General features: G+C 52.3%; 2 protein-coding genes across 2 annotated transcripts in view; one reads left to right on the plus strand and one right to left on the minus strand.

Annotated features, from left to right (window-relative positions):
• The window catches only part of TEP1 (telomerase associated protein 1), a 48,488-nt gene extending 28,667 nt beyond the window's left edge, over nucleotides 1-19,821 (plus strand). Inside the window, exons 21-55 of the mRNA XM_045287726.1 lie at nucleotides 511-626; nucleotides 1,067-1,180; nucleotides 1,308-1,425; nucleotides 1,593-1,787; nucleotides 1,901-2,076; nucleotides 2,172-2,328; nucleotides 2,438-2,617; nucleotides 3,492-3,584; nucleotides 4,063-4,195; nucleotides 4,341-4,491; nucleotides 4,751-4,884; nucleotides 5,090-5,178; nucleotides 5,387-5,501; nucleotides 6,072-6,312; nucleotides 6,516-6,639; nucleotides 7,431-7,555; nucleotides 7,684-7,783; nucleotides 7,988-8,143; nucleotides 8,280-8,492; nucleotides 8,777-8,930; nucleotides 9,057-9,269; nucleotides 11,845-12,005; nucleotides 12,265-12,378; nucleotides 13,273-13,380; nucleotides 13,870-14,002; nucleotides 14,110-14,186; nucleotides 14,544-14,676; nucleotides 14,786-14,922; nucleotides 15,064-15,188; nucleotides 16,450-16,593; nucleotides 16,711-16,810; nucleotides 18,786-18,891; nucleotides 18,992-19,197; nucleotides 19,300-19,404; nucleotides 19,601-19,821. Coding sequence (XP_045143661.1) covers nucleotides 511-626; nucleotides 1,067-1,180; nucleotides 1,308-1,425; nucleotides 1,593-1,787; nucleotides 1,901-2,076; nucleotides 2,172-2,328; nucleotides 2,438-2,617; nucleotides 3,492-3,584; nucleotides 4,063-4,195; nucleotides 4,341-4,491; nucleotides 4,751-4,884; nucleotides 5,090-5,178; nucleotides 5,387-5,501; nucleotides 6,072-6,312; nucleotides 6,516-6,639; nucleotides 7,431-7,555; nucleotides 7,684-7,783; nucleotides 7,988-8,143; nucleotides 8,280-8,492; nucleotides 8,777-8,930; nucleotides 9,057-9,269; nucleotides 11,845-12,005; nucleotides 12,265-12,378; nucleotides 13,273-13,380; nucleotides 13,870-14,002; nucleotides 14,110-14,186; nucleotides 14,544-14,676; nucleotides 14,786-14,922; nucleotides 15,064-15,188; nucleotides 16,450-16,593; nucleotides 16,711-16,810; nucleotides 18,786-18,891; nucleotides 18,992-19,197; nucleotides 19,300-19,404; nucleotides 19,601-19,723 — 4,869 coding nt within the window. The 3' untranslated portion in view covers nucleotides 19,724-19,821. The remainder of the gene's footprint in view (nucleotides 1-510; nucleotides 627-1,066; nucleotides 1,181-1,307; nucleotides 1,426-1,592; nucleotides 1,788-1,900; nucleotides 2,077-2,171; nucleotides 2,329-2,437; nucleotides 2,618-3,491; nucleotides 3,585-4,062; nucleotides 4,196-4,340; nucleotides 4,492-4,750; nucleotides 4,885-5,089; nucleotides 5,179-5,386; nucleotides 5,502-6,071; nucleotides 6,313-6,515; nucleotides 6,640-7,430; nucleotides 7,556-7,683; nucleotides 7,784-7,987; nucleotides 8,144-8,279; nucleotides 8,493-8,776; nucleotides 8,931-9,056; nucleotides 9,270-11,844; nucleotides 12,006-12,264; nucleotides 12,379-13,272; nucleotides 13,381-13,869; nucleotides 14,003-14,109; nucleotides 14,187-14,543; nucleotides 14,677-14,785; nucleotides 14,923-15,063; nucleotides 15,189-16,449; nucleotides 16,594-16,710; nucleotides 16,811-18,785; nucleotides 18,892-18,991; nucleotides 19,198-19,299; nucleotides 19,405-19,600) is intronic.
• A 1,961-nt stretch (nucleotides 19,822-21,782) lies between these two features.
• Nucleotides 21,783-26,663, minus strand: part of PARP2 (poly(ADP-ribose) polymerase 2) — an 11,696-nt gene continuing 6,815 nt past the window's right edge. Inside the window, 10 exon segments of the mRNA XM_030884950.2 lie at nucleotides 21,783-22,053; nucleotides 22,163-22,287; nucleotides 22,489-22,587; nucleotides 22,950-23,049; nucleotides 23,235-23,362; nucleotides 23,727-23,861; nucleotides 23,959-24,022; nucleotides 24,780-24,918; nucleotides 25,142-25,304; nucleotides 26,151-26,253. Of these exon segments, the coding sequence (XP_030740810.1) occupies nucleotides 21,894-22,053; nucleotides 22,163-22,287; nucleotides 22,489-22,587; nucleotides 22,950-23,049; nucleotides 23,235-23,362; nucleotides 23,727-23,861; nucleotides 23,959-24,022; nucleotides 24,780-24,918; nucleotides 25,142-25,304; nucleotides 26,151-26,253 (1,216 nt within the window). The 3' untranslated portion in view covers nucleotides 21,783-21,893.

Raw genomic sequence — 26,663 nt, forward strand, 5'->3', positions numbered from 1 at the left:
AGCTGGGGCAGGGCTCTGGGGGGGGGCAGACAGCCCTTTGTCAGGAACCTTGGGACTGGACCCAGGCACATCCTTGAGACTTGACATGACATCCAGGCCATCTGTGGGTGGCCCCGGGGCCCCAGGGTAGGGGCGTTGCTCAGAGAGGTTCCTCTGGGATTGGAAAGGCAAGCACGGAGTCCACTGGTCCTGTTCTCCCTTCTGTCGTGCACATACTGCATGGCTTTGTGGGAAGCTGCTTAGTTGAGCCTCGTCATGATTTTCCCATAGAGTAGAGGGAACTGATGACATCGGTACTGCAGAGTCACTCTGATTTTAAAGTAACCTCTAAAAAACGCTTGGCCCACATAATCCATAAACGTTAACAGTTAGCTGTTTTCTTGGCTTGTTTCTGGAAAGAGGGAGGAATCATGTGGAGATTGAAGGAGCAGGGGCCCAGGCAGGGCTGGAGGAGAGGTTAGTGTCCAGGGCTAGACTGAGCTGTGTCTGTCCTCTGCCTACTCCCTGCAGGCCCGGCAGTACCCGCCAGGGCGCTCGGTGACGGAGATGGAAGTGATGCAGTTCCTGAACCGAAGCCAGACCTCTGTCCCAGCGCTCATCTACTTCCGGGATCCCAGCTTCCTCAGGTACACCCCAACCCCAACCCCAGTTGCCTCCAGGCCCAGTCTCTAGCGAAGGCCAGGCAGGCTCGGTGGTCCTGTCTTGTCTCCCCTACGTTCAGGGGCTGGGAGTAAACTTCTTGGGCCATCCTGTGGTTAGAAACATGGGAAATAAGAACACGAGAGCCTCATCTAACAGAGACAAGGCAATGAGGCTCTTGGGTCTGGGTTTCGTACAATGTAAGAAGCCAAAGGCGTTGGTGGTCAGCATTTACAAATGCTCACTGCAGAGCCCTTTGATCTGCATTCTAGGAGAGACAGGCAGGCTGCAGAGAGCTGGCCTCTGCCTCCTGGTTCAGCCTTGGAGCTGAAGTCCCAGGTCTGCTTTTGAGAACAAGTTTCAGGGCATCTCAGCCGGCAGGGGGGTAAGGGGACGGACTCTGAGTCATCCTCACTGTTGGGGTCAGGTGTGTGCCAGAAACCTGGAAATCCGACTTTATCCCTGAGTCTAAAGAGGCTGCACATCGGATCACAGAACTGAAGAGCCACCTGAGCAAACAGAGCGAGGTCACCTGCCGCAGGTGAGCTGGGGAGGTGGCACACCTGCAGGGAGAGGTGTGTGTGTGTGTGTGGGTGGTGGGTGGATGGAGGGCACTGCAGAGGGAGCCAGGTCTGCTCTGACCGGAGGTGTGCTTGCTTTGCCCACAGATACTCTTGTGAGTGGGGGGGTGTAGCAGCTGGCCGACCCTATGTTGGGGGACTCGAGGAGTTTGGGAAGCTGGTTCTGCAGGATGTGTGGAATATGATTCAGGAGCTTTACCTACAGGTCAGCAGGAGGGCTGGAAACCAGCAGGGGGCGGAGTGTGTGTTAGGATGGTCTGGTATTCCTGGGTGGGGAAGTAGCTTGGTGGGTGCTCTGTGAGTTTGGCCTGCCAGGGGGGTCCCAGGAGCATGCTAGCCATGGTCCCATATGCTGGTCCCATATGCCCTCAGCCCGGGTCCCAGCTGGAGCAGCCAGTGTCCACCCCTGATGACGACTCGGTCCAGGCCACCTTCCAGCAGCTGCAGAGCCCACCCAGTTCTGCCCGGCCACGCCTGCTTCAGGACACAGTGCAGCAGTTGATGCAGCACCGGGGGAGGCTAAGCCTGGTGCTCGGGCAGCCAGGGCAGGGCAAGACCGCCTTCTTGGTACGGAGCCTCAGAGGCCTGGGGCGGGACGGAGCTGGTGGGCAAAGGAAGTGGGGCGCAGGGAGCTTGTGCGTGTACAATATGACCACGTCCTCTGCTCCCATCCCACACAGGCATCCCTTGTGTCAGCCCTGCAGACTCCCGACGGGACCAGAGTGGCCCCCCTGGTCTTCTTCCACTTTTCAGGTGCCCGGCCTGACCAGTGTCTTGCTCTGACCCTGCTCAGACGTCTCTGTACCTATCTGCATAGCCATCTGCAAGAGTCCAGCGCCCTCCCCAATACCTACCGGTTTGTGTCACTCCCTTAGCCTAGCTGGGCCCATGCCTTGGGACACCCCCCTGGGTGCCCCTCTCCCTCTGAGCCCGGCCTTCTTCCTGACTTAGAGGGCTGGTCTGGGAGCTACAGCAGAGGCTGCTGCCTGAGTGTGCTCAGTCCCTGCACGCCGGCCAGAGCCTGGTGCTGATCATCGATGGGGCGGACAGGCTGGTGGACCAGAACAGGCAGCTGATCTCAGACTGGATCCCGAAGTCCCTGCCTCGGGTGAGCGTGAGGACAAGGTGGGTGTTGGAAGGTCGGTGAGAGGGACCTCGCCAACGCTGGTCTCCTCCTTGCCTTCTGTCTCCCTAACCCTTCCGCCCGAATACCGCAGAGGGTACACCTGGTGCTGAGCGTGTCTAGTGACACGAGCCTGGGGCAGAGCCTGGAGCAGAGCCAAGGTGCCCACCTGATAGCTCTGGGGCCCCTGGAACCATCTGCCCGGAGCCGGATGGTGAGAGAGGAGCTGGCTCTCTATGGGAAGCGGCTGGAGGAGTCAGCTTTCAACAACCAGGTTGGACCTGGGTGGGGGTGGGGGTGAATTCAGGAGCTGTGATGACCCAGGGGTGCCAAAGCTGCCAGCTGCTTCTCGGACCTGCTCCTTTGTTTTTCTCAGTAACTCGGGGCCAGGAGGAGGCATCAGCATAACTGTGCTCACTATAGAATGCACTGGCTCCGAAGTTGCTTGACCAGAGCTCTGATGCCAGATCAACTAGCTCCAGAACTTTCCAGCTGCCTGACCTCATAGAGCGATTATGAGAATGAAGTAGGAGAGAATACACATAATGCGCTTGCAGAGTGCTTAGCGCAGAGGAAAGGCTCATAGACATTCATTTTAAAAAATGATGGTAACTTGGTGAGGGAGTCCATATTGGTGCAAACCATGAACACACTTGGCTGCATACTGCAAGATGAGGAGCTTGAGTCCACCCAGATGTCCTCAGAAGAAAGGCCGAGGTGATCTCCTGCCAACAAACTAGTCAGCAGACACATTATGGAGGGTCTAGTCTTCCAGGGCACACATGGGATCGCCATGCGTCATAGTAAATTTGATAGCAACTGGTTTGGATTGATTTCATTTCACACATTCATAGATTCCCCCACACCCCTATTTCTCTCTGGTGTCTGACATCTGCAGCCTCTGCCCCGGTGAGGGGAGGCCAATACAGCTGTGTTGACGTGATGGGGCAGGCTGAGCTGTGGGAGATTTTGCAGAAGGCTGGCTGTGCAGAGCTCTGTGGGGACAGGGAGCCTGGGTCCTGAGGTGACTCACGCCGTGGGCCTGTCTTTGGGGGAGACTCTGATGGGAGGAGCTACCTGGCAGTGGGCCTGGTGTGAGCAGTGCTGTGTCTCCCTGGTCCCCACACTGACTCTCTGAGTCTCGTCAGATGCGCCTACTGCTGGTGAAACGTGGGTCAGCCCTGCCACTCTACCTGCGCTTGGTCACCGATCACCTGAGGCTCTTCACACTCTATGAGCAGGTCAGTTAGGGTGGGAGGCCATGCGCCTCTTTCTCCCATCCTAACCCCACTGCCCATTCTCCAGCCTTGTCCTCCCATCCTAACCCCACTGTCCACATCCATACTCCTCCTCCCATCCTAACCCCACTGCCCATTCTCCATACTCCTCCTCCAATCCTAACCCCACTGCCCGTCCTCCAGCACGGTTCTCCCATCCTAGCCCCATTGCTCATCCTCCATTCAGCTTATTCTCCTTACCCCATCCCATCACCTCTCATGGTCCCCACCCTTGCTCTTTGCCATCTGGTGTCATCCGTTCCCAATCCTGACCTCGCCCCACCCCCATTTCTCTGCCACATGTTTCCCTTTTCTTGCACACCCTTCTCTACCATCCATTTCTCATCCAGTCCCCTTTCCTCCCCTATAACTAAACCTTTAGCCACAGCTGTCCCACCCCCACTCCCATGCCCCACTAAGGCCCATCTTCTCTCTCTCTCAGGTGTCTGAGAGACTCCGGACACTGCCCGCCACTGTCCCCCTGCTGCTGCAGCACATCCTGAACACCCTGGAGCAAGAGCATGGCCCTGAAGTCCTTCCTCGAGCCTTGGCCGCCCTAGAGGTCACACGCAGTGGTCAGTGCTGGGGGTGGCTTGGGGCCTGAGGGCTTGGAGGTTGGGTGACAAACCCCCCACCCCCCACCCCCTGGGACCTCAGTCAATGATACCCAGAAGTTTAGGTGTCATGGCCGATGGGGATGCTGGGAGCTTGGCTTTTCAGGTCTGACTGTGGACCAGCTGCATGGCGTGCTGAGTGCATGGAGGACACTGCCCAAGGAGGGCATGACCTGGGAAGAAGCAATGGCTACCAGCAACAGTGGGAACCCCTACCCCATGGGCCCGTTTGCCTACCTCGTCCAGAGTCTGCGAAGGTACGGGTGCCTCCAGCTGAGTTCCCTCCTGACCTCAGTGTGTCTTCCCATTGGTGAGCCAGGGCCCTGGGTGATACCTTCTTCTTCCCCCATGTCCCTCGGTCTAGCCCTGACACCTGCCTCCCAGGCCCAGAGAGAGCCACCACTCAAATGACCAACACTTAGGGTGTGAACGAGGGCCCCACCTGTGCCTGGCTGTGGTCCGACAGGCCTCCTCTCGCCCTCTCCTCCTTTCTCCCCCTCCCTCTCATGATGACAGCTTACTAGGGGAGGGTCCCCTGGAGCGTTCAGGCGCCCAGCTCTGCCTCCCCGACGGGCCCCTGAGAACAGCAGCGCAACGTCGCTACCGGAAGAGGGTGGGGCTGGGGAGCACAGCTCACCTCCTCATTGCAGGTAATCACAGCCCTGAGTGAGGGGCCAGGCCTGGGGGGCAGGAAGCCCATGGTGTTCAACACCACACCTCCCCTCCCTCACCTGCTTCCCCAGTTGGTGTGGGGGTGTGTGTGTCAGGGGTGGGCTCTGGCTGTAGCTTGAGGGGTGTGGTCCCAGATTTGCTGCAGACCTCAGCCCATCTCAGCATCCCCTGACTCCCCTGCAGCTCAGCTCTGGAAGGCCTGTGACCACGATGCCTCAGGCACCTTCCGAAGTTGCCCTCCTGAGGCTCTGGGAGACCTGCCTCACCACCTGGTGAGTCGCCACACCTCGGACCCCTTTCCTCGGCCTCTGCTTTAACTGTCACCCTACCATCACCATCACTCCTGCCGTCACCAACTCCCTTCTTCAGACCCTTCGTCCCAGCTCCCGGGGCTCAGTCCAGCTGCACCGGCAGGGTCGAAGACTCCCTGTCACCTCCCTGTCTTTCCATCCCTAATCGGTCCAATCCGACTCCTCCCAGCTCCAGAGCGGGAACCGTGGCCTTCTTGCAAAGTTCCTCAGCAACCTCCACGTGGTGGCCGCACACCTGGAGCTGGGTCTGGTCTCCCGGCTCCTGGAGGCGCATGCCCTCTATGGTGAGATGAGTCACCAGGCGGTGGGTGGTTTCCTTTCTGAGAGAGGGGAGGGGAGGGGCTGCACCACAGGAGGGGCAATGGGAAGAGCAGTCAGATTTTCTTTCCAGGTTGAACAAGCCCAGAGGAGAATATGCAAGTGGTTCTCAGGAGGTCTGTGGCCTAAATTGCTTAGACCATTGTGTCTTCAGCTGGATCTAATGGGCATAAAAGGTCATGCCACAAGCTGGGAAATTTGTCCAAATTGCGGATCCCTGGGCCCCCGGATTTCCTAGGTCTGAAGTGGGAACCCCTGGAAAGGGCAAAACGGCCACCTGCTAACCCAAGGGTGGCGGTCAAGTCCACTGTGCAGGTCCCTCGGAAGAAAGGCCTGGTGGTCTCATTCTTGAAAACCTGACAGGGCACCTCTGCTCTATCACATCACAGACGGGGGCGCTATGAGTCTTAGTTGGCTCCAGAGAACCTGATTTGGGTGTTTTTAGGTCTGGCGTGGGGCCCGAAGCTTTGTCCCTTTAACAGGTGTTCCTGGTTCCTAGGGTGGCTCCCCAGTGGCACATGCTACTTCTTTTACAGTTTCGTCTGCCCCCAAAGGAGAGCAGGAGCTCCCTGATGCTGATGTTAGTGTGTTTCGTGCCTTCCTGAGGCAGCAGGCCCCGGTCCTCAGCCAGTACCCACTCCTCCTATACCAGCAGGCGGCCAACCAGCCTCCCGACTCGCCTGTCTGTGGGCAAGCCCCACAGCTCTCCCAGCGGTGGCAGCTCCCCCAGGCATTGCGGTGGCTTAATAAGCCTCAGACCATGGGCGGCCGGCAGAGGTAAGATGCTCAACCCTGGACCCTGGAAACTCCATCAAGAGACAGGCTGCAGCCCCGTCTGAACCTGGAGACTGAAAGGCAGACTGGAATCACCATGGAGATGGGGGATGGGTGGGAGGTGGGCGGGAATTGGCACAGGGAAAGGTGGCCACGGGGGTGTACATTCATTCACCTCCTTCTCCTCATTTCCGCTCTCCCCCCAGCCCTGGGCTGTCTCTGCCGCTTTCCTCGTCCCCTACAGCCGTGGCCTTCTCCCCCAGTGGGCGAAGAGCAGCTGTGGGTACTGCCAATGGGACTGTTTACCTGTTGGACCTGAACTCCTGGCAGGTAGGGCCCTCAAGGCAGGTGGAGTTCCCTGCCCTGAAGTCCTAGACGAGCCAAACCCATCTGCTCTCAATCCGGCAACTCAATCCAGTCCCCTCATGTGTGATCAAGAGAGCTCATTCCAAAAAAAAATCGATCGCAGCAAACATTCGCTGCACACGTTCGTTCACAGGGCCTGGGACATTGTAGTTGCTCACCCAGTGGTCAGTTTTGTTGATAGATAAGACATAGGAGGTTAAAACCTAGGAGCCTGCTGCAGGAGAGTGAGCTGCAGAGTTGGGGAGGTTAGTGGATGGAGAAGGGTGGGTATCCTGGGTTGAATGAGGAGCCTGAGCAGAGGCACCGAGGGGAGGATGCTTGCTGTAAATTGCTGGGAGTGATTTCAGCAGTGTGCATTTGGTTAGGGTGAAGAGGGGGCCCACAGTGTCACTCTGCTCCTCTTCCCATGCATATCACCCCAACATATATGTCTGCACACAGCAGACCCAAGCCGGCTGCCGGGCAGTAGGTGCCGGCTCCTGGGATGTGTGCTGTGCGTGTCAGAGTACAACTGAGCTCCATACGGTTTTCCCGTGGCTGGGTTTTCCTGAGGCACATCGCCAGAATCTCCCTCTGACTTGTGAAAGACGTTGGGGCCCTGGGGTCTGGGAGGAATGGCCCCAATTTGAACTTGAACGTGGCCTGGGCTGTAGCTAGGCAAGGGCACAAATCCGCCCCAAACCCGGTCTTGGCACCATTTTGGTTGGGGCTTAGAGTGAGGCGGTGGCCTGAGCTGAGCTTCCCCACCCTCGCAGGAGGAGAAGGCGGTGGTGAGTGGCTGTGATGGGATCTCGTCCTGCCTGTTCCTCTCAGACACCTCCATCTTTCTCACTGCCTTTGACGGGCTCCTGGAGCTCTGGGACCTGCAGCACGGGTGTCGGTAAGGGGTCCCCGCCTGCGGGACTCGCAGAGGACCTCGTGTCTTCTAAGAAGCTCAGGGGAGGGAAATACAGAGGGTTGCCTGTGGCCAGAGGACCCCCAGGGCCTGACTTGAACTTCCTGGGACAGGGTGCTCCAGACCAAGGCTCACCAGCACCAAATCACGGGCTGCTGCCTGAGTCCAGACCGCCGGCTGTTCGCCACGGTGTGCTTGGGAGGGTGCCTCAAGGTAATGTGAGGGGCTCCAGGGCTCTACACTGTGGGTCCGCCCCCGAGGGGCCTCTGTCTGGGCGGCAGAGGCTGCTGATGGTTTGTCTGTAGGAAGCTTTCCCTTCTGAGGGCAGGGGACTAGACAAGATGAGCCTTGGAGTGCTGGGCCCCAGTGCTCAGAGGTCTGTGTGCAGCATCCCGACTCCTCTTCCATCTTCTCCAGCTGTGGGACACAGTCCGAGGGCAGCTGGCCTCCCAGCACACCTGCCCTAAGCCCCTCAACTGCATTGCCTTCCACCCAGATGGGCACGTGATTGCCACAGGCAGCTGGGCTGGCAGCTGCAGGTTTTTCAAAGCAGATGGGCTCAAAGTCACCAAGGTAAGAAACCCTGTGTCCCCTGGGGGAGGAAGCCCGGGAGGATGGGCGTTAGGGGTTGATAGACATCGGTCGTCTGTATCACTGGAGGCTTGTTTAAGAGCAGGTCCTGATTTTCCATTTTTAACTCCCTGTGTAGGAACTAGGGGCCCCGGGAGCCTCTGTCCGTACCCTGGCCTTCAACGTGTCCGGGCAGGTTGTGGCTGTAGGCCGGCTGGATAGGATGGTGGAGCTGTGGGCCTGGCAAGAGGGGGCTCGACTGGCTGCCTTCCCTGCCCACCAAGGCACTGTTGCTGGCACTCTTTTCCTGCGTGCTGGGAGCCAGTTGGTGACGGCCGGAGAGGATGGCAAGGTGAGGCACTAGTGGGCCTAGAGAGCTATGAGGTAGGAATCACCCAGGCCGAGGGACTGTTGGGTGTGGGGCTGCCTTTGCTGAGACTCAGGAGGAAGGCAGACTTTGAGTTACAGGGAGGGCAGGGGGTGTGGTGTGTGTGTGTGTGTGCACACGCGTGCATGCATGTGTACCCCCGGCAGCTCTCAGGAGGAGGTCTTTATCTGGGTGGGAAACTCAGGGTGAAGAATTAAGTGGTGAAGGAGGAGGGATCTCTTCAAGTCTTTCTCTTGCCCCCCCCCTAGGTCCAGGTGTGGTCAGGGTCTCTGGGCAGGCCCCGTGGGTGCCTGGGCTCCCCTTCTCTCTCTCCTGCCCTGGCTGTGGCTCTCAGCCCAGATGGCAATCGGGTGGCTGTTGGGTACCGAGCTGATGGCATTAAGATCTACAGAATTGCTTCAGGTACAGAAGTGGAGAGGGAGGGGATGTTTGGGCATTTGGGAAGAGGACACTCACCTGCCCCCCGACCCCCCGATCGCTGCCCCCCTTTCCAAGTGTTCTGCTCTCTTGCTTTCTTTGCTTCTCTAGGCTCCCAGCAGGTCCAGTGTCAAGCACTCCGCGTGGCGGTGTCTGCGCTGGCCTGGCTCGGCCATGAGGTTCTGGTGAGTGGCGCTGAAGACGGGTCCCTGCAGGGATGGGCTCTCAGGAACAGCTCCCTCCAGCTGCTCTGGCTCCTGTCCGTACACCAGAAGCCTGTGCTGGGCCTGGCTACTTCCCAAGACCTCTTGGCATCTGTCTCAGGTACTGCTAGGCAAGGGTTAGGGTCACCGAAGCATTGTTCCTTATAAATATGCCAATCCCTTCTAATTGCATGTGCATGTGAATGTATATGTGTATGTCTATCAAACCAAAATCAAACCCATCGATCGCTTCTGACTCCTAGTGTCTGTAGGGGACAATGTTGAACTGCCCCATAGAATCTTTAACTCCCCCAGGATAACTGGTAGGTTCAACCTTTGGATTAGCAGCCTGATGTTTAGCCACTACGCTGCGAGGGCTCCTTGCATCTGTGTGCGCATGAATATGTGATGATGGGGGCTTCAAAGAGTTCCTTCACACACACACACACACACACACACACACACACACACACACACAGAAAAGTAAGTCTAAAAGCTACACACTCATGCATAAATGATATGCCAATTAAGGTTTTTTTCAAGCTGCAGAATCATAGAGATTTATGAAATACAAACATCAGAATGTGCAACTCTTTGTTTCTTGACATCTCCTGCACTTCTGAGAGCACTGTTTCTAGCTCTTTGATAGTTCCCCTGGAGACTTCTGGGCTCTTCCATTTACAACAAGTCAAAACAGCAGTCTGGGTATCTTCAAAGGGTGCATATTATGTCCCTTTTGAAATGTTCTTTGGGTTCAGGGTGGGATGGGTCAAAAAGACGTCTAAAGAGGCAAGATCGGAGCTGTGGGGTGAGTGGAGTAAGGTTTCCCAAGGAAGTTCTCCAGGACAGCCCGAAGCGGGAGCAAGGACATCATTGGGAGGGAAAAAGAATCCAGCAGTGCGACTCTCCTGGCTTTTCCCTTACCAACACCGCTCTTCCTGTTCTTAAAACTTCTTCATAACAAGCCTCCGTGAACTGTACTATGTCCTTTGAGAAAAATCTATCAAGATGATCCCTTTTGGGATCCCCCCCAAAACAATCACTGTGACCTTCTGAGATGGCCTGCCTGCCTGGAATGTAAGTGGCACAGCAGATCCCCGGGGAAACCACAGTTTTTTAAGACACCTTTAAGACAAATGTATGATGGAGACACGTTCCCGGAGTCATGCACCAATTGCAGAGACCTGTTTAAACAGAGTTTGTACCAGCTGTTTTTAAATGCCTCTCTCTGGAATGATCCATGGACACTCTGCTCCCCTTGGGACGGCTTTGTGAATCCCAATAACCCTCTGAGTTCCTGCCCAGGAAGAGGGCGTTGCTGTGTAAAAGGTCCGGTGTCCCTTAGGAGGAGAGAGAGACGTTGAGGTGAAAGTGCAGGGTGGCCTGAGTCCTCTCTGGGCAGGCGTGGCCATCACTGCCAGTGAGGCAGAGGGACACAGGCCCTGGAGAAGAGGCGAGGTCTGGAACAGCTGCTGTCAGCAGAGCAGGAGGGGTCAGAGAGACAAGGAGGGAGTCTGGGGTGCACCTGTGACGTGACTCCTGACCCTTGCCCAGGGCCTGGCCTTTCCACAGACTTGCTGCACTCAGCTGTCCCTGTCTTGGAGTGGTGCCCTAAGATAACGCCCTTCGCCCTAAGGACTTTTGCCTTTTTATCTGTTCACATTGTAGTCTTTATTTCTTTTCTTTTTAAATCATTTGATTAGGGGCTCATACAACTCTTATCTTAATTCATACATCATCTAGTGTGTCAAGCATGTTTGTACATCTGTTGCCATCATCATTTTCAAAACATTTTCTTTCTACTTGAGCCCTTGGTATCAGCTTCTCATCTTTTCCCCCTCCCTGCCCCACCCTCCCTCCCTCATGAACCCTTGATAATTTATTAATTTTTTTTTTCATGTCTTATACTGACCCCTGTCTCCCTTCACCCATTTTTGTTGTCCGTCCCCTGGGAGGAGGTTATAGGTAGATCCTTGTGATTGGTTCCCCCTTTCTCCCCCCATCTTCTACTTATCCTCCTGGTATGACTACTCTCATTATTGGTCCTGAGGGCTTTATCTGTCCTGGATGCCCTGTGTTTCCAGATCTTAACTGTGCACGTGTACATGCTATGGTCTAACCAGATTTGTAAGGTAGAATTGAGGTCATGATAGTGGGGGAGAGGAAACATTAAAGAACTGGAGGAAAGTTGTATGTTTCTCCAGTGCTATACTGCACCCTGACTGGCTCGTCTCCTCCCCACCACTCTTCTGTAAGGGGATGTCCAGTTGTCTACAGATGGGCTTTGAGTCTCCACTCCGCACTCCCCCCCATTCACAATGATATGATTTTTTGTTCTGGGTCTTTTATACCTGATACTTGATCCTATCAGCACTTTGATCACACAGGCTGGTGGGCTTGTTGCTTCTGTGCTAGATGGCTGCTTGTTTCCCTTCAAGCCTTTAAGACCCCAGATGCTATATCTTTTGATAGCCAGGCACCATCAGTCAGCTTTCTTCACTACATTTGCTTATGCACACATTTTGCCTTTAGCAATCGTGTCAGGAAGGTGAGCACCATGCAATGCCGGGTTAATAGGACAGAGTGTTCTTGTGTTGAGGAGGACTTGAGTAGAGGACTTCTTTTGTCTCTGGCCTCCGGGGCCCATCTTGTTTCCTCTCTCAGGGCGCTTTCTTCTCTCCCCGTGTTCAATGCAGAGGATTTCACCGTGCGGCTATGGCCCAGGGAACCCCTGACCCAGTCACCAAAGGCAGGTGGATTTCCTGGTGCCACTGAACTCCGAGGACACGAGGGTCCTGTAACCTGCTGTAGCTTCAGCACAGATGGAGGCAGCCTGGCCACTGGAGGCAGAGATCGGGTGAGCCACACCTCTGCTGGCCCCTCTTCCTCCCCTGGCTTTGTCTTCTCCACCGGCACAGCCTCTCTGCTTCCTCTTCCTGGGCTCCTTAACACCCCAATTCCTGGCTGCTCCCTGCCAGTCCATGCCTTCTGTGCCTGATCTGTCCACCCCCTTTTCTTGCACCCGCTGAGTTCCATGACACTTTCTTTCTGAAAAAGCCCTGATATCCCCTGTCCCTCTATGGCCCCAATTACTGCCTCTCCTTTGACCCATCCAGAACCTCCTATGCTGGGACGTGAGGGCCCCCGGGGCACCCATTCTGACTCGGTCCTTCTCTGCCTGCCACCGTGATTGGGTCACTGGCTGTGCCTGGACCAAAGACAACAAGCTGGTGAGTGAAGGGGGGGTGGGTGGAGGGAGGGCAAAGCTCAGAAGAGTTGGGGGGCGGGGTGAGGCAATAAAAGCATTCCCCATCATCTCCTGCATCCACTCAACCTTTCCCTGACATCCACAGCTAACATTTACAGAGCACCTACTAGGTGTCAGGCATTGCGCTTGGCTCTTGGCAGGTAACAATTTGACTTACCAACCCTGTAGAGTACACGCTACCACGATCTCCATTGGACGGACAGAGAAACTGAGGTCAGAGAGGTGAGAGCGCAGGTCCAAGGCCTTGTACGTGAGGCCGTGGAGCCAGGAAAGGTTCTGCTAAGCAAGCCCGTGTTCTTAGCAAGAACACAGCACTGTCTCCCCGAGGATACTGCTGTGATTGCTCAGGCGAAAAGCGAGTTTCCTATCCTCTACCCAGGTAGAAGCCTCATGTTGCTCTTGGAAGGGCTGATGGAGGAGGGCCTGGTCTTGCTTATAGACCGGGTGCATCGACTTGGTCACAGTCTGTCGCTCTAGCTTCTAGGGAGCCAGATCTTGCCTGGGCATGGACAGCCTTTCCACCCTTCTCAGGGCATGCCAACTGACACTACGTTAAGGACAATAGCCACTGTTTACTGTGTGCTCCCTCTGGGCCAGGCAGTGCGCACACGCGGTCCTGTGTCTGGGCATGCTCAGCCCCATACCGCCCCTCTCAGACAGGTGCTCTGTCCACCTCCTTGCTGAAGAGACGAGAAACCACAGCTCAGAGGGGCACTTGTCCTAGACCACAGAATGAAGGGCGGCACTGGAATTGGAACCCAGGAGAGCCCCTGCTCGAAATCACTTGGTCAACCTACAAAAACTTCTGGGGGGTGGGATGCTGAGAACCCCACGCCTCTCCCCTCTGACGCTGCAGGTCTCCTGCTCCAATGATGGCTCTGTGGGGCTGTGGGACCCTGGGTCAGGACAACGGCTTGGCCAGTTCCTGGGCCATCAGCATGCCGTGAGCGCAGTGGCAGCCATGGTGAGAGGACAGGGGGTAGTTCACGGGGCTCTCTGGGTGGGTCCGGGCCCGAGGGGTACTTGATGCATTGCGTGTCTAATTCTAAAGTTGGAAGAAATATCAAGACCCGGATGCTTGGGACTCTGGGGGCAGGATTGGGGTATTGAGGCGGAGGGTTGGTGTGCAGGAAGCACAGGGAACGTGAAGACACGGCATCTTGGGATCACGACCCTCTTGGCAGACTTGCCCACCTGAGCCCTCCAAGCCCACCGCCGAGGACCTCCCCCATTGACATGGTCTAAGTCCCAGTCAGAAGAGAGCTTTGCCGTCTTTCTGTAAAGACCAGGCTGGAGCTCAGGCCAACCGAGTAACACACGGGCGGGCGGGCGGGCTGGACTTGATGGCTGTGGGCTGTTTGGGCTAAGCCCCAGTGCCCAGTCCTGGGCACTTCTGTCATGGGAGCCGTCCTGCTCCGAGTGCCCTTGGTCTGATGTTGTGTTCTGGGTGCAGGAGGAACATGTGGTGTCTGTGGGCCGGGATGGGACCCTGAAAGTGTGGGACCATCAGGGCGTGGAGCTGACAAGCATCCCCGCACACTCAGGACCCATCAGCCAGTGTGCAGCTGCCCAGGAGCCACGTGCAGGTGATGGAACGCCCACCGGCCACCGTCCCTCCTAGCCCCTCACCCCTCACCTCTCCCCTTCTCCTCCCTACGTCTTTCCTCTTCACTCCACTGCCATGTCTTCGCAGATGGCCAGCCCGGGTCAGAGCTTCTGGTGGTGACTGTTGGACTGGATGGAACCACCAGGTTGTGGCATCCTCTCTTGGTGAGCTCCCTGCAAGGACTGGTGGGTGGTGGGTGGGGGAGGGATGGGGTAGTACGCCCGCGGGGGCAGGTTTTCATGTGTCAAACCCCCTGCTGCCCATGTCCATCCCTTCCCTCTCAAAAAGAAAGAAAGAAACTCACTGCCACCCAGTTGATGCCGACTCACGGCGACCCTACAGGATGGGGTAGAACTGCCCCTGTGGGTTTCGGAGACTAACTCTTTAGGAGAGTAAGAAAGACTCATGTTTCTCCTAAGGAGCGGCTAGTGGTTCTGAACTACTGACCTTGAGGGTAGCAGCCCAACCTGAGCACTGCATAACCACTACACCCCACCAGGGTTACTTTCCCTTCCTCCTAGGTGTCTCAGACACACACCCTCCTGGGACACAGTGGTCCAGTCAGTGCAGCTGCTGTCTCCGATGCTTCAGGCCTCCTGCTGACGGCCTCAGAGGATGGCTCTGTGCGGCTCTGGCAGGTACCTGAGGAAGCAGGTGAGTGAAGCATGGAGGGAGGTAAGGTAAAGAGAGAGATGGCCTGATATCTCCTCTTGGGCCCCAGCACTGGCCCGGCTTCTAACAAAGTACCTTCTCTCCTCTCCAGATGACACGCACAGACGTAAGAGTCCTGTAGCCATCACTGCTGTGGCCTGGGCCCCAGATGGCCTTATGGCAGTGTCTGGGAATGAAGCCGGGGAACTGACCCTGTGGCAGGCAGCAAAGGCTGTGGCCACTGCACAGGTGAGTGGGGCAGCCTCCGTTCTTTGCTCTGAGTTCTGCCCCAGGTCAAAGCTGGAAGTTGCATGTAGATGTCTGGGAGGAGAAAGGGGCTCAAGCCCCGGCTCCTCTGGAATACTAGATCTAACATGTTGTGTACACCAGGCTCCGGGCCGTGTCAGTGCCCTGATCTGGTACTCGGCACACACCTTCTTCGTTCTGAGTGCTGATGAGAAACTCAGCGAGTGGCAAGTGGAACTGCAGACAGGCTCAACACCTAGAAGCTTCAGGTGAATGGAGGCAGCTGGGCAAATACCGTGGGGATAACGATCTCCTTATACCCAGGGTGTTACTCACACCACAGACCCTCTCGGCTTCTGAGCCAGGGCATAGGATACTTGTTCTTGAAAGGAGAAACACATTTCCTGGGGAACTGTCCTCTGCTCCCCACAGTTACAGGAGAAGTTATCAAGTTTCTACTTTATGGTCAGCGCAGGGCCAGGCAGCATGAACCAGAGAAAAATGAGACTGTTTCCTGAACTGAGGAAGCTCATAGTAGAGGGAGGTGACCAGATTTTAACATTGGTAAAGCGGGACACCATTGACCCAGAGTGGGGGTGGTGGTGTCTTGATTAAAAATTTGGTCTTCCCGTTCTCCCGCCGTTCCCTAGCTTGTCGAGCATTCTTTCCAGAAATCGGGACTTTTTGAAAAAACGCGCGGGATGCGGGACAAATTGTTCAAAAGCGGGACTGTCCCACCCAAAGCGGGACATCTGGTCACCTCAGCATACAAGTTAACTACCAACACCACTGAGAATAATTCATGCTATGGGGAAGGCACATACCAAGTTCCTGGAGCTTCAGACTTGGAGAAAGTGTAGGAAAGAGGTGACCCTGGAAGTTAGGCTTCAAGAATGAGGAGTTTTCCAGGGCAGTCAGGGTGAGAAAGAATGCTTGAGGAAGGGAGAGGGAGTGGCCGCTACAAACGGGGTGGAGGCATGGAGGTGTGTGGTGTGTTCTAGGGGCAGCCAAGTACTTGGGCTGAAAGTACTTGGGAAGATAACCTGGAGCCAGGCATTAGAGGACACAATGCCAAGAACTTTGGGTTTTATTCTGACAGGTGTTTGAGCAGAATGGTCTGAGTTTAGGATGCAAATGGTGACAGTCAGGGGGATATGTAGTTAGTAGGAAAAGAGATATTAATGGTAGGAAGACTGCTTTTCCAGTTGTTGCTGGAGTCCAGGAAAGACAGACGGTGGGGATGAGAAGAGATAACAGATCCAGGCATGCCTTGTGTGTTGAGTCCGTGGGGCTCAATGATCATCGAAGGGAGGGAAGGAGATGTCAGGAATGTTAGGGGTCCCTGGGTGGAGCACCTAAAGAGATGGTGATGATGAATGCTGCTGGGAGAAAGACCGGGTACCAGGGTCTGTATGGAAGGTCGCACACTCATTGTTTCATGCCTGGGGGCTTCATGGAGACCTGCCGTGTCTGAGAGAAGTGGGCTAAAGTAGGCTCTTTGTCTGTTCTTTCACTTGCTACGAGCTATAGCCTTCGCCTGAACCGCGTTCTGCAGGAGAACATGGGGGTCCTGTCAGGGATGGGCCTAGCCCCTGATGGTCACTCTCTCATCCTGGCCAAGGCAAATTTGGAATTGCTACTCATGATGCCAGGGGATGATCCCTCTGAAATCTGGTAAGATCCAAAATGCTGCTTCCCCCCAAGTTAGAAAAAGAGAAAAACTTGGCTAGAGGTTGTTGGGTCTACAGAGAGATGTTCCTGAACTTAGCCTTTCTCTTTCTTATGAACTAGGAGCAGCTATTCCACAAATGGTCTTACAATGATATCCACCCACAAGGAGTATGGTGTGTTTGTCCTGCAATCGATGGCCCCTGACATGTTTTCTTTCTTGGTAAGTCCTGTTTGGGTGCATGTTAAAGCAAACACTTGTCTGGGACCAATGTCTTTAAGCCTTGGGGTCCATCATGGAGGACACTGAGAAGCCAGTTGGCTCCAAACGTCCTTCTCCTTCTTCAACTGGACATGTGCTACTTAAGGGCTTTATATATCCAGGTTCCCTGGAAGATTTCACTGGTACAAAAAGGGATTCTACCATGAACCCATAACCTAGGAATTGTCTTGATTGTGCTACTAACTGTTTCATGTCTGCCTTTATTTGGCACCATGAATATTAGCAACTGGAGGGGAAGGGCTGAACCTTGTCCCTGCCCTTATACATGGCCTTTACCCTACAGATACACATTCGTTGATCTGGGTGTGGCCAGAGCTGGCTAATCATGCCAAAGATCGGTTCTCAGGAGCCACCTACTTAAAAAATACCAGCCATTGAGAACCCTATGAAGTGTGGTCAGAATAGTCTCAAAGTCACTTGGAAGAGGCAAGCTGTTCTTTTTCCCTAAAAAGGCTATCCACTCCTGACCTACCGTCACTAACTCGTCTTTACTCAGCAAGCACAAACTTGGATACATGCCCAAAGGAACAAGTCCATATGCACTCCGCATAGAAGGAACAAGGGTGTTCCCAGCAGCTCGATGCCTGTAAGCAGGAGAGTCAGAAATAATTTGTGGTCTGCTTGTACAAGGGGATACTAAATGGCAAAAGGAAAACAGAAAAGGACATGACATTGAAGACTGATGAACAGAACATTCTAGACCAGTGGTTCCCAACCTTCCTAATGCCGCGAACCTTTAATGCAGTTCCTCATGTTGTGGTGACCCCCAACCCTAAAATTATTTTCATTGTTACTTCATAACTGTCATCTTGGTACTGTTATGAATTAAACGACCCCTGGGAAGGTCGTTTGACCCCCAAAGGGGTTGCAACTCACAGGTTCAGAACCGCTGCTCTAGACAGAGCTTATAGACATTATGTTGCATGAAAGAAACCAGCTAAAAAGAGAATGTATCCCATGATGCCACTTAAATGAAATTTAGAAATGGATAAATTAATAAATAGTGACAGGAGTCAGAACAGCCCCTAGCTTTGGGAGAAGCAGTGGGAAGGCATGAGAACTTCTAGAATGATGGAAGCGTTCCTCTTATCTGAGAGGTAGTCGCATGGGTTTCATGTGGACACTGGCTCATTGAGATGTACACCGAGTATCTGTGTACTTGCTGCATCTATGTTAACTGGGGGAAAAGAAAGAAAAAAAAAATCCTGACCAGCTGAGGCAGAAAACTGGTACTTTTTCTGGGTAGGACTGACTCAGTGCTACTGAGTAAGTTAAACAAAAGCATCTATCCTAGGGAGGGGGAGGGGGGAGGGGGGAGGGAGGGGGAAAATGAGCAAACGCTATTGAGGGCTAAAATAGAGGGCAGATGTTTTGAGATTGATGAGGGCAACAGGTGTACATATGTGCTTGACTCAATGGATGTATGTATGAACTGTGATAAGAATTGTACGAGCCCTCAATAAAATAATTTTAAAAAAATACTACAGGGAATCCAGGACAGATGAACCCTTCAGGATCAGTGCTAAGAGTGGTGATATCGGGAGGGTGGAGGAAAGGTGAGGGAGAAAGAGGGAACAGATTACAGGGTCTACATATAACCTCCTCCCTGGGGGACGGGCAGTGGAAGAGTGGGTGAAGGGAGACATCGGATGGTGTAAGATATGACAATATAATAATAATTTATAAATTATCAAGGGTTCATGGGGGAGGGGGGAGCGGGGAGGGAGGGAAAAAAAAAAAACGAGGAGCGATACCAAGGACTCAAGTAGAAAGCAAATGTTTTGAGGATGATGGCAACATATGTACAAATGTGCTTGACACAATGGATGTGTGTATGGATTGTGATAAGAGTTGTATGAGCTCCTAATAAAATGATTTTTAAAAAGAGTTTTAAAAAGCATCTATCCTCTCACAGAAACAAAAGGAATCAGGAAAGTTTGGAGAGAGCCTGGACTTCGATCTAGACTTCGAAAACCCTAGCGGAGCCCCAATACAGTTGACTCAGGCGAAACCCGAATCTGGTGAGTGGTGATGGGAAGACCAGGGAGCCCGGGAATGGCTCTGGGAGAATGGTGGGGACGCTTAGACCCAGGGCCTGTCTTGACCCCATCCTTCCGGCAGAGTCCTCGTTTCTGTGTGCCAGCTCGGAAGGGATGCTGTGGAGCATGGCCAAATGCAGCCCTGAAGGAGAGTGGACCTCGGGTAACATCTGGGAAGAACCCCACACCCAGAAGCAAGGGACAGACTCGTCTGCATCCTCGGAGGCCAGTGGCAGCTTGGACTCCTGGCCAAGAAACCCATGTTTAAGGACACGTCAGCGTAGAAAGGTGAGTTTGGAGGAAGGGGCCGACCTAGCTGACTTTGGTGTTTTCTCAACTGAGCACTGTCCACGGAGCACTCACCATACTTCTCTCCCTTTCTTCATGGAGATCCATTCGGGCTCTGTCACAGCCCTCCATGTGCTGCCCAACTTGCTGGTGACAGCTTCAAGGGACAGAGATGTGAAGCTGTGGGAGAGAGCCAGTATGCAGCTGGTAAGTGTGTGCAAGCGGGGGATGCAGGGGGGAGTCACACGAGAATAAGAAAAGGCAAGAGTAACAGCTTGGTTTCTTCTTGCAGGGATGCTCTACTAGTCTGTTTCTAAATAAAAGGCATCACTGTGACAGAGCCAAGTGGATAGAGGGCCTGGGTTTGTAGATCTCACCTTCCTTGTTTCTGTTCCCATCTTAGCTCGGCCTGTTCCACTGTGAAGGAGCGGTGAGCTGCCTGGAACCTTGGCTGGGCCCTAATTCTACCCTGCAGCTCGCTGTGGGAGATGCACAGGGCAATGTGTACTTTCTGTCCTGGGAGTGATGCTGCAACTTAAACGATGCCTCGTGTGCTAGAGACACAAAGCCCGAAGACACCTGCTCTTGTTGAAAATGACCAAATAAAGTGCCAGGAAATTTCAAGAGCAGTCGCCCTGTGTTCTATGTGGATTGGGGCCAAGAAAGACTATGGATGGTCTAACGCTTCTTCCGTAACATTGATCCTTCCTAGAATCCCAAGAAAGTAAACCAGGGATTTAATAAGTAGTCTTTGAAACCAGGCTTTAAAAGTCTCTTTTTTAAAAAAATCATTTTATTGGGGGCTCGTACAACTCTCCTCACATTTGTTGCCATTATCATTCTCAAAACATTTTCTTTCTACTTGAGCCCTTGGTATCAGCTCATTTCCCCCCCTCCCTTCCCATCCCCCCTCCCCCACTAACCTTTGATAATTTATAAATAATTATTATTTTGTCATGTCTTACACTGTCCGATATCTCCCTTCACCCACTTTTCTGTTGTCCATCCCTTAGGGGAGGGGTATATATGTAGATCATTGTGATCAGTTCCCTTTCCACCCCACCCTCCCTTCACCCTCCTGGTATCGCCACTCTCAGCACTGGTCCTGAAGGGATCATCCTCCCTGGATTCCCTGTGTTTCCAATTCCTATCTGTACCAGTGTACATCCTCTGCTCTAGCCGGATTTGTAAGGTAGAATCGGGATCATGATAGTGAGGGTGGGTGAGTGGAGGCCATTAAAGAAGTACAGGAAAATTGTATGTTTCATCGCAGGCTTTAAAATTCTTGTTCCCTTGTTTGCCCCATGGCCTTGGACGCCATTCCTCCCAGGAGAGGGCACAGCAGTGATGGTGGCCAGCACTACAATAGAGAGTGAAGAGCATCTCCATGGCCAAGTGCAACTAACGAAAAGGGTGTGTGAGTCAGCAATACCCCCGCTGAGACATTTAGAAAAGCTGGGTAGCACTGGACCACTCCAATCATCTCCTCTCACCGAAAGTCACATCTTCCCAGACGGACCACCCGGAAGTGACACGAGAAGCCAGGGCACTGGAAGAAAATTAGTCTCTGGCCCTCAACCCTATAGGGCATCATCAGTTCAGTATAGAAACTGCCATTCACCCAAGTATCTTTCCCTAAGATTAAAACTTGATTTGAAAGGGAATAATTGGACCAATGGATTTAACATAGACGTTGGATCCTCTTGAGCAAAAGTTCTAGAAACTTTTTATCTTCCTACAAGTGTATTCTGTTAGAGGGGAAGTTTCTTTCTTTTTTTTAAATTGTTTTATTAGGGCCTCATACAACTCTTATTACAATCCATACGTACGCAAATTATGTAATGCACATTTGTACATTCGTTGCCCTCATCATTCTCAAAACATTTGCTCTCCACTTAAGCCCCTGGCATCGGTGCCTTTTTACGCTCCCTCCCCGCTCCCACCTCCCTCATGAACCCTTGATAATTTATAAATTATTATTTTGTCATATCTTACACTGTCCGACATCTCTCTTTCACCCAATTTTCTGTTGTCCATCCCCCAGGGAGGAGGTTATATGTAGATCCCTGTAATCGGTTTCCCCTTTCCACCCCACCCTCCCTCCACGGAGGGGAAGTTTCTTGAGACCCTTTCATTCTAAGGGCTGAGGAAGAAAATGCCTTGTATGTCCAAGCATGTACGGACTTGTAATGGACAAACCCAGGGGGCCCTGGCGGTGTTGTGGTTGCATACTGGGCTGCTAACTCAGGTCAACAGCTTGAAACCAACAGCTGCTCCGAGGGAGAGATGGGGCTTTCTAACCCCACAGTCTCGCAAACTCACGGGGTACGTGTACCGAGTCAGCACTGATTCGATGGCAGTGAGTCTCTGTGTTTTTCAAGAGACAAACCATGTCTAGTACAGGAATTGTCGTCTGGGTCCACAGGGCTCTCTCGTAGGGAGATCACAGCACTGATTCTACGATCAGGCTCTGAGGATGTAGGGATTTGGGGGATAATGAGTTTTGCTTTCACGTCACTCTGTCTCTGGAGATGGGAATTTCAGAAGAAGTATGTGTTTGGAGAAGGAAAGCGCTAAAGGGCCAGTGGTTTGTAGTACTGGTTTATTACCAAAAGTATCAGAAAATCCCCAAGTATAACACTGCTTATTTTCTTGATTGACGAGCATATGTTCTCTGGTTTATTTAATACAAACACTCACCAGAGCTGTAGAAAATTAAATCGAACCTTCAGAAGGTATCGCATACGGACCTGGTTGGGGTTATAGACAATGAATTCATTGTAGTTGAGGGTGTAACCCTCTGGATTCAGAACTCCTGTGTCACCAGCTGGTCCCAAGGGCACTGTACTCCCATTCCTGTCAAAGTGAGAAGGTGTGTGAACAGGAGACCCTGGTGCATAAGCTGGATCCACAGGCCTATATGTTCAAACAGAGTCAGTGGGAGCTCCTGGCCCTAAGTACTTACAAGGTGATGAAGCCTGACGGGCTGGGTGCTATCTTGCCCAGCCCCTTGGTGCTGTGTTTGCCTTTAAGTAATCCTTCTGCCTCAGGATTGGCTCCCAGTAGCTCGTTACACTGACCCAGAGCTACCTGTAAAGCAAAAGCTCTTTGAATGTCCATGTCCTCCCAAGAAGTGAAGGATGGTGCCAAAGCCAACAGAAAAAGCCCACCAGCAGTTTCTTTCCCCACTCCAGTTGAGGAACACAATACAATGGGCCTTGCCCTTGGTGCCCTATCAGGTTCTCCACTCTTGGTTCCCTTTCTTTGGAGAAACACGCGGTCCTGCCTCACCTCTGATAAGAGCAGCAGTCCTGTGTCTTTTAGGTGGGAGGCAAAGCAGTAATTGGCACTCTTGGAAGACATGTCAGCAAAGTAGATTCCTTTTCCAAACTGAAATATACAAATAAATATCACGATCTGCTGCCCAGGCCAGTGTGCTAGAAGGCAGGCTCCTGCTTGCCCGACCGTTGCTGTTCCCTCAACAGCCCCTCCCCAGGTCCTCTCTGCCCTCCAAATTCTGTTGCAGAGGGACGAAACCATCTGTGGCTCTTTTTCTGGGCACAGGAGGTTATCCTTAGGGAATTAAAGCGAATGCGCTACGAAATGGCAGGCACCTGTGACATGGCTTAATTCTTGGAAAGGGGCATCATCTAATCTTAATTTTAATTTAAAGAGAAGTAAAATGGGGGGTGGGGGGAGTGGTAACTATACCCTTTTCATAGGTCTCCTTCCACGTTTCAACTTATACTCACCATATAGCCTGTGATGGGAGCCTCTGGTGGAGCAATTCGAAGCCCACGACTCAGGATTCCCACCCAGTTACTCAGCCTGGAACCATGCCACAGCAGCATCCTAAGGAAAAGCCATTATGGTCCATCTGTGTGCTTTGTGGCTCTCCTGCAACAAAGGCCAGGAGGCTGAGAGCCAACAGCTGCCTGGGTCACCCTCCTTGATAATTTCCACTGTGGCACTGCAGCCACGGCCCAAAGAATAGGGAAGACAAGGATGCCTTTGCAAACCCAGAGTCTGATGCAGACCTGTTGTCGAGCTCCTCTCGGAAGGCTTCCTTCTCACCCTCCTTCTCTACTTCAAAAACGTCCAGCAAGGTCATGGTATAGTCGCTGTGTGTGGGCGCGTGGGTGGACTGCAGGTACTGGGAAATCACCTGTGCAAAGCATGGAAGGTGTAGCTGCCGGGGATTCTGAGAGACCAGGCTGAGCTGAGAAGCATCGGGGCTTCTGGCACGACTTGGCAGAGCTTTCTGTTCCCAAATGGTATCACCAGGCACTTAGAACGAGCAGAAGGACCCGGATTCCTAGCAAGTAAGTGTCCTATCCATAACAAACAAATAAACTTCGTCTCACAGCGACCGTACAGGACAGGGTAGGACTGCCCCTGTGAGTTTCCGAGACGAACATTTTATGGGAGTCGGAGGCCTAGTCCATAGTTTGCTCTTCACCAGCAGTACGAGCAGTGGGGTGGGAGAGGGTATACCAATAGGTATGACAAAAAGGATCATTTTTTCTTACTTTGAACTCAGAACTTGCATGGTCTAGAGGGCGCAAGTCACAGCGTAGGTTTCTATAGTGTTGGTCCAAAGGGTGTTCTGGATTTTGCAGCTCTGTTTTCACTAGCTTAATGGCTATTTCAATGTCGCCCAAAGCCTGCAAAGACGGCATACAGAGTCAATGTGGCAGGAGCCTAGGGCAAGGGACCTCACCACCACCACCACCCCCCCACCCACACACACACACTTCTTACCTCTAGTAGCTGCACTTTTTCCGACAGTTCTTTCTCTGTTCGGATTAGTGGAGGGGTCCGGAGTCTGAGGACGAAGGAATAACCCGTGAGCTCTCGTGTGTGTGGCCAAAGGGCACGTGACTAAAAACAGCAGACTGAAAACAAGTCCTCTAGATTCGAGCCGTGAGAACCGGGGTTTTTCATTTGTAAGAGAGAGGTCTGTAAACAGACTTTAACTTCCAAACACAGGAGCTGACAGTACGTGTATACTCCAAGTGAGATCAGACAACTCAAACAGATTTTGACATTTGGGACGAGGATACATTTTCTTTTTTCCAAGGAATCCTTTTGTAAAAAGGCATATTGTCATCAAGAGGAAAAGTTTTGATGTAGTCCTGCCTAGAAGCAGAGGTAGACCTGTGACCAGTCATAAAAGCCAGGAGGTTTAAAAGAAAGACTGAAAAATCCATATAGATAATCAACCGAGATAAAGTGTATTCTGTGTGTGTGACTCATCAGATGAGTTCACAGAAATGGTGTCAAGGTGGTCACAGTTGACCTTGAGGAAAAGGCAATGAGTTAATATGCTTGACGATCATGGACTAGATTGGTCTCTCTAGAGTCAGTAACTTCCACGTGGTCAGGGAATATGGTTGTAATCAGGCCACGAGAGTGCCTCTCATATTTGCTAGCTGATTAAACAGAATCTCTATAATTACTTTGGTTCTTTTTCTACTCGAGATACTAATTTCCTAAGGAATGAAAATATTTAAGGAGTATAGTTGCTGCTGGTTGACTTAGGAGTTAGGAAGGTGTGGTACAAAGTGACTGACAGGTCTTACCCAAAGTCATGTGGGATCCTGGTATAGAACTCATTGCATGCTTCAGTGAGAGCTCGCCCCAGCTGGCCAGTGTGAATACAACCCTCAATCTTCTTCAGAGACTGGTAGCCGGCCTTGATTTGTGCTACTGTCAGCTTTCCTGCGGGCCCAGCCAGAGATCAGACTTCAAATACGATCCTGTTCTGGAAAGTGCACTTACATCCCTGCCCAATACAAGACTTTGGAAACAGAACCGCTCCCTCTCCCACAACCTTTCTCCCCCAGGCCCTTTCCCTCAATTCAGTACAATCACGCAGGCGATGGACTAGCCCCTGAAAGGAGCCAGGAAACAGAAGAATGCAGGGCAGAATCTGAAGTCCTACCAAGTGGGGCTTTCTTGATATCGTATTTCATCTCTATCATCGTCTCTTCCATGGCCTGGACATTACAGATCAACTTTATCAGCTCCTGTACCCGGAGATCTAGCCGAGACTCTGGCTTCAAGCGAGGTTTAAGAGAGTTATCTTCTTTTGTTTCCTCTTCACCCTAATGTAAAAAAAAATAAATAAATAACAATCACAAAATCTGAAATGATCTACTACTATAAGCTCCTTGTAAGGACTGGCTCTCTAAGATGAGCACCAGCCGGTCTCTGACCACACACTATTAACATGCTTGGAGACACTCACATGCTCTCCCACTTTCTGGTTCCAGTTCTGCCTTCTATGAATTAAAAACTCAGAACACTGTCTCGAAATGCTCTCCAAATACTACAGCTCTTCAGATACACAGCTGTTAGAACTCAGATCTTCGCAACTGAAAAAGGCTAGGATTTCTCCATATTTTTTGTGACAGTTTTTAAGATTGTTTTCATCATCATCTGGTGGCATCTCAATGAAAATTCACTTTTATTATTATTATTATTATTTTTGCTGTGGTATGTAATCAGAAGCGAAGACAACTTTAAACATACTTTGAAAACTTACTATTCCTCTTTCGATATCTGGAGCAGTTTGACACTCACAGGGTTGCCATGAGTCAAAATTTACTTGACAGCAATGATGTGTTGTTTGCTCCTTTCTCGATTCACAATATTAAACATCTGGAAAGAGGACCTGAGATTTTGGAAGAACTGTAGGAAACAGTAAGGACTAGAATGCCACCTTTTACCCTCCCTCGTTCTTACACTCCCTTCAAGATTGTAAAGCTCAGTGCAAGTTAGCCCTGACGGGCTGGTCACCTTTTCTTAGGCAAGAAAGAGCGATGACTCAGTATTCTGGTCCATTTCAGCCCAGGACCTGATCTAAGCCATTCTGCTTGGCTTCACCCTGGGTAAGGGGAATGAGCGCCCCCCCCCAGCATCCCACCCTCCCCAAGGATATAGTTGTTTACCTGAGTATTGGCGGCATAGTCCATCTGTAGCATATCGTATTTTCCAGGTACCTTCTCAAACTTTTCGCGGTCCTCCCAATTATTTTTTGTTTTGTCAAGGAATCTGTAGGGTCCAACATGGTAAGAAAAGCTTACAAAGAAAGCATTACTGACAATATTTCCTCCTGACACCCTTGACTTTTTATTTCCCACCACAGAGCTTCTTTACGCGTGAACTTTCTAAAATGATTGGCTTCTCAATTGGGGCCATAAATAGAAACCTCTGGAGACCAAGGGAGCCGAGGGAAAATGAGAGCTAAAAGGACCATTGGCCTCCCTAAGACATAAAACCACTACATCGCTGAGATTTAGGGCAAAAGATCCTTATCCAATCCTGTTCTCTGAAGGAAAAAAAACAAAACACATGCTCCCAGAGATTCCAGAAAGTTCTTTATCCATAGCACAGTAACAGAGTTTAAAAACTCTAACCAGATATTCGCCATCCCATAGTGGTCTCTGCTTTTCCTAAATTTC

This window comes from Echinops telfairi, unplaced genomic scaffold, assembly GCF_000313985.2.
Source record: "Echinops telfairi isolate 266 unplaced genomic scaffold, ASM31398v2 ScPeMD7_18;HRSCAF=68, whole genome shotgun sequence".
In the NCBI taxonomy this organism is placed as follows: Eukaryota; Metazoa; Chordata; class Mammalia; order Afrosoricida; family Tenrecidae; genus Echinops; species Echinops telfairi.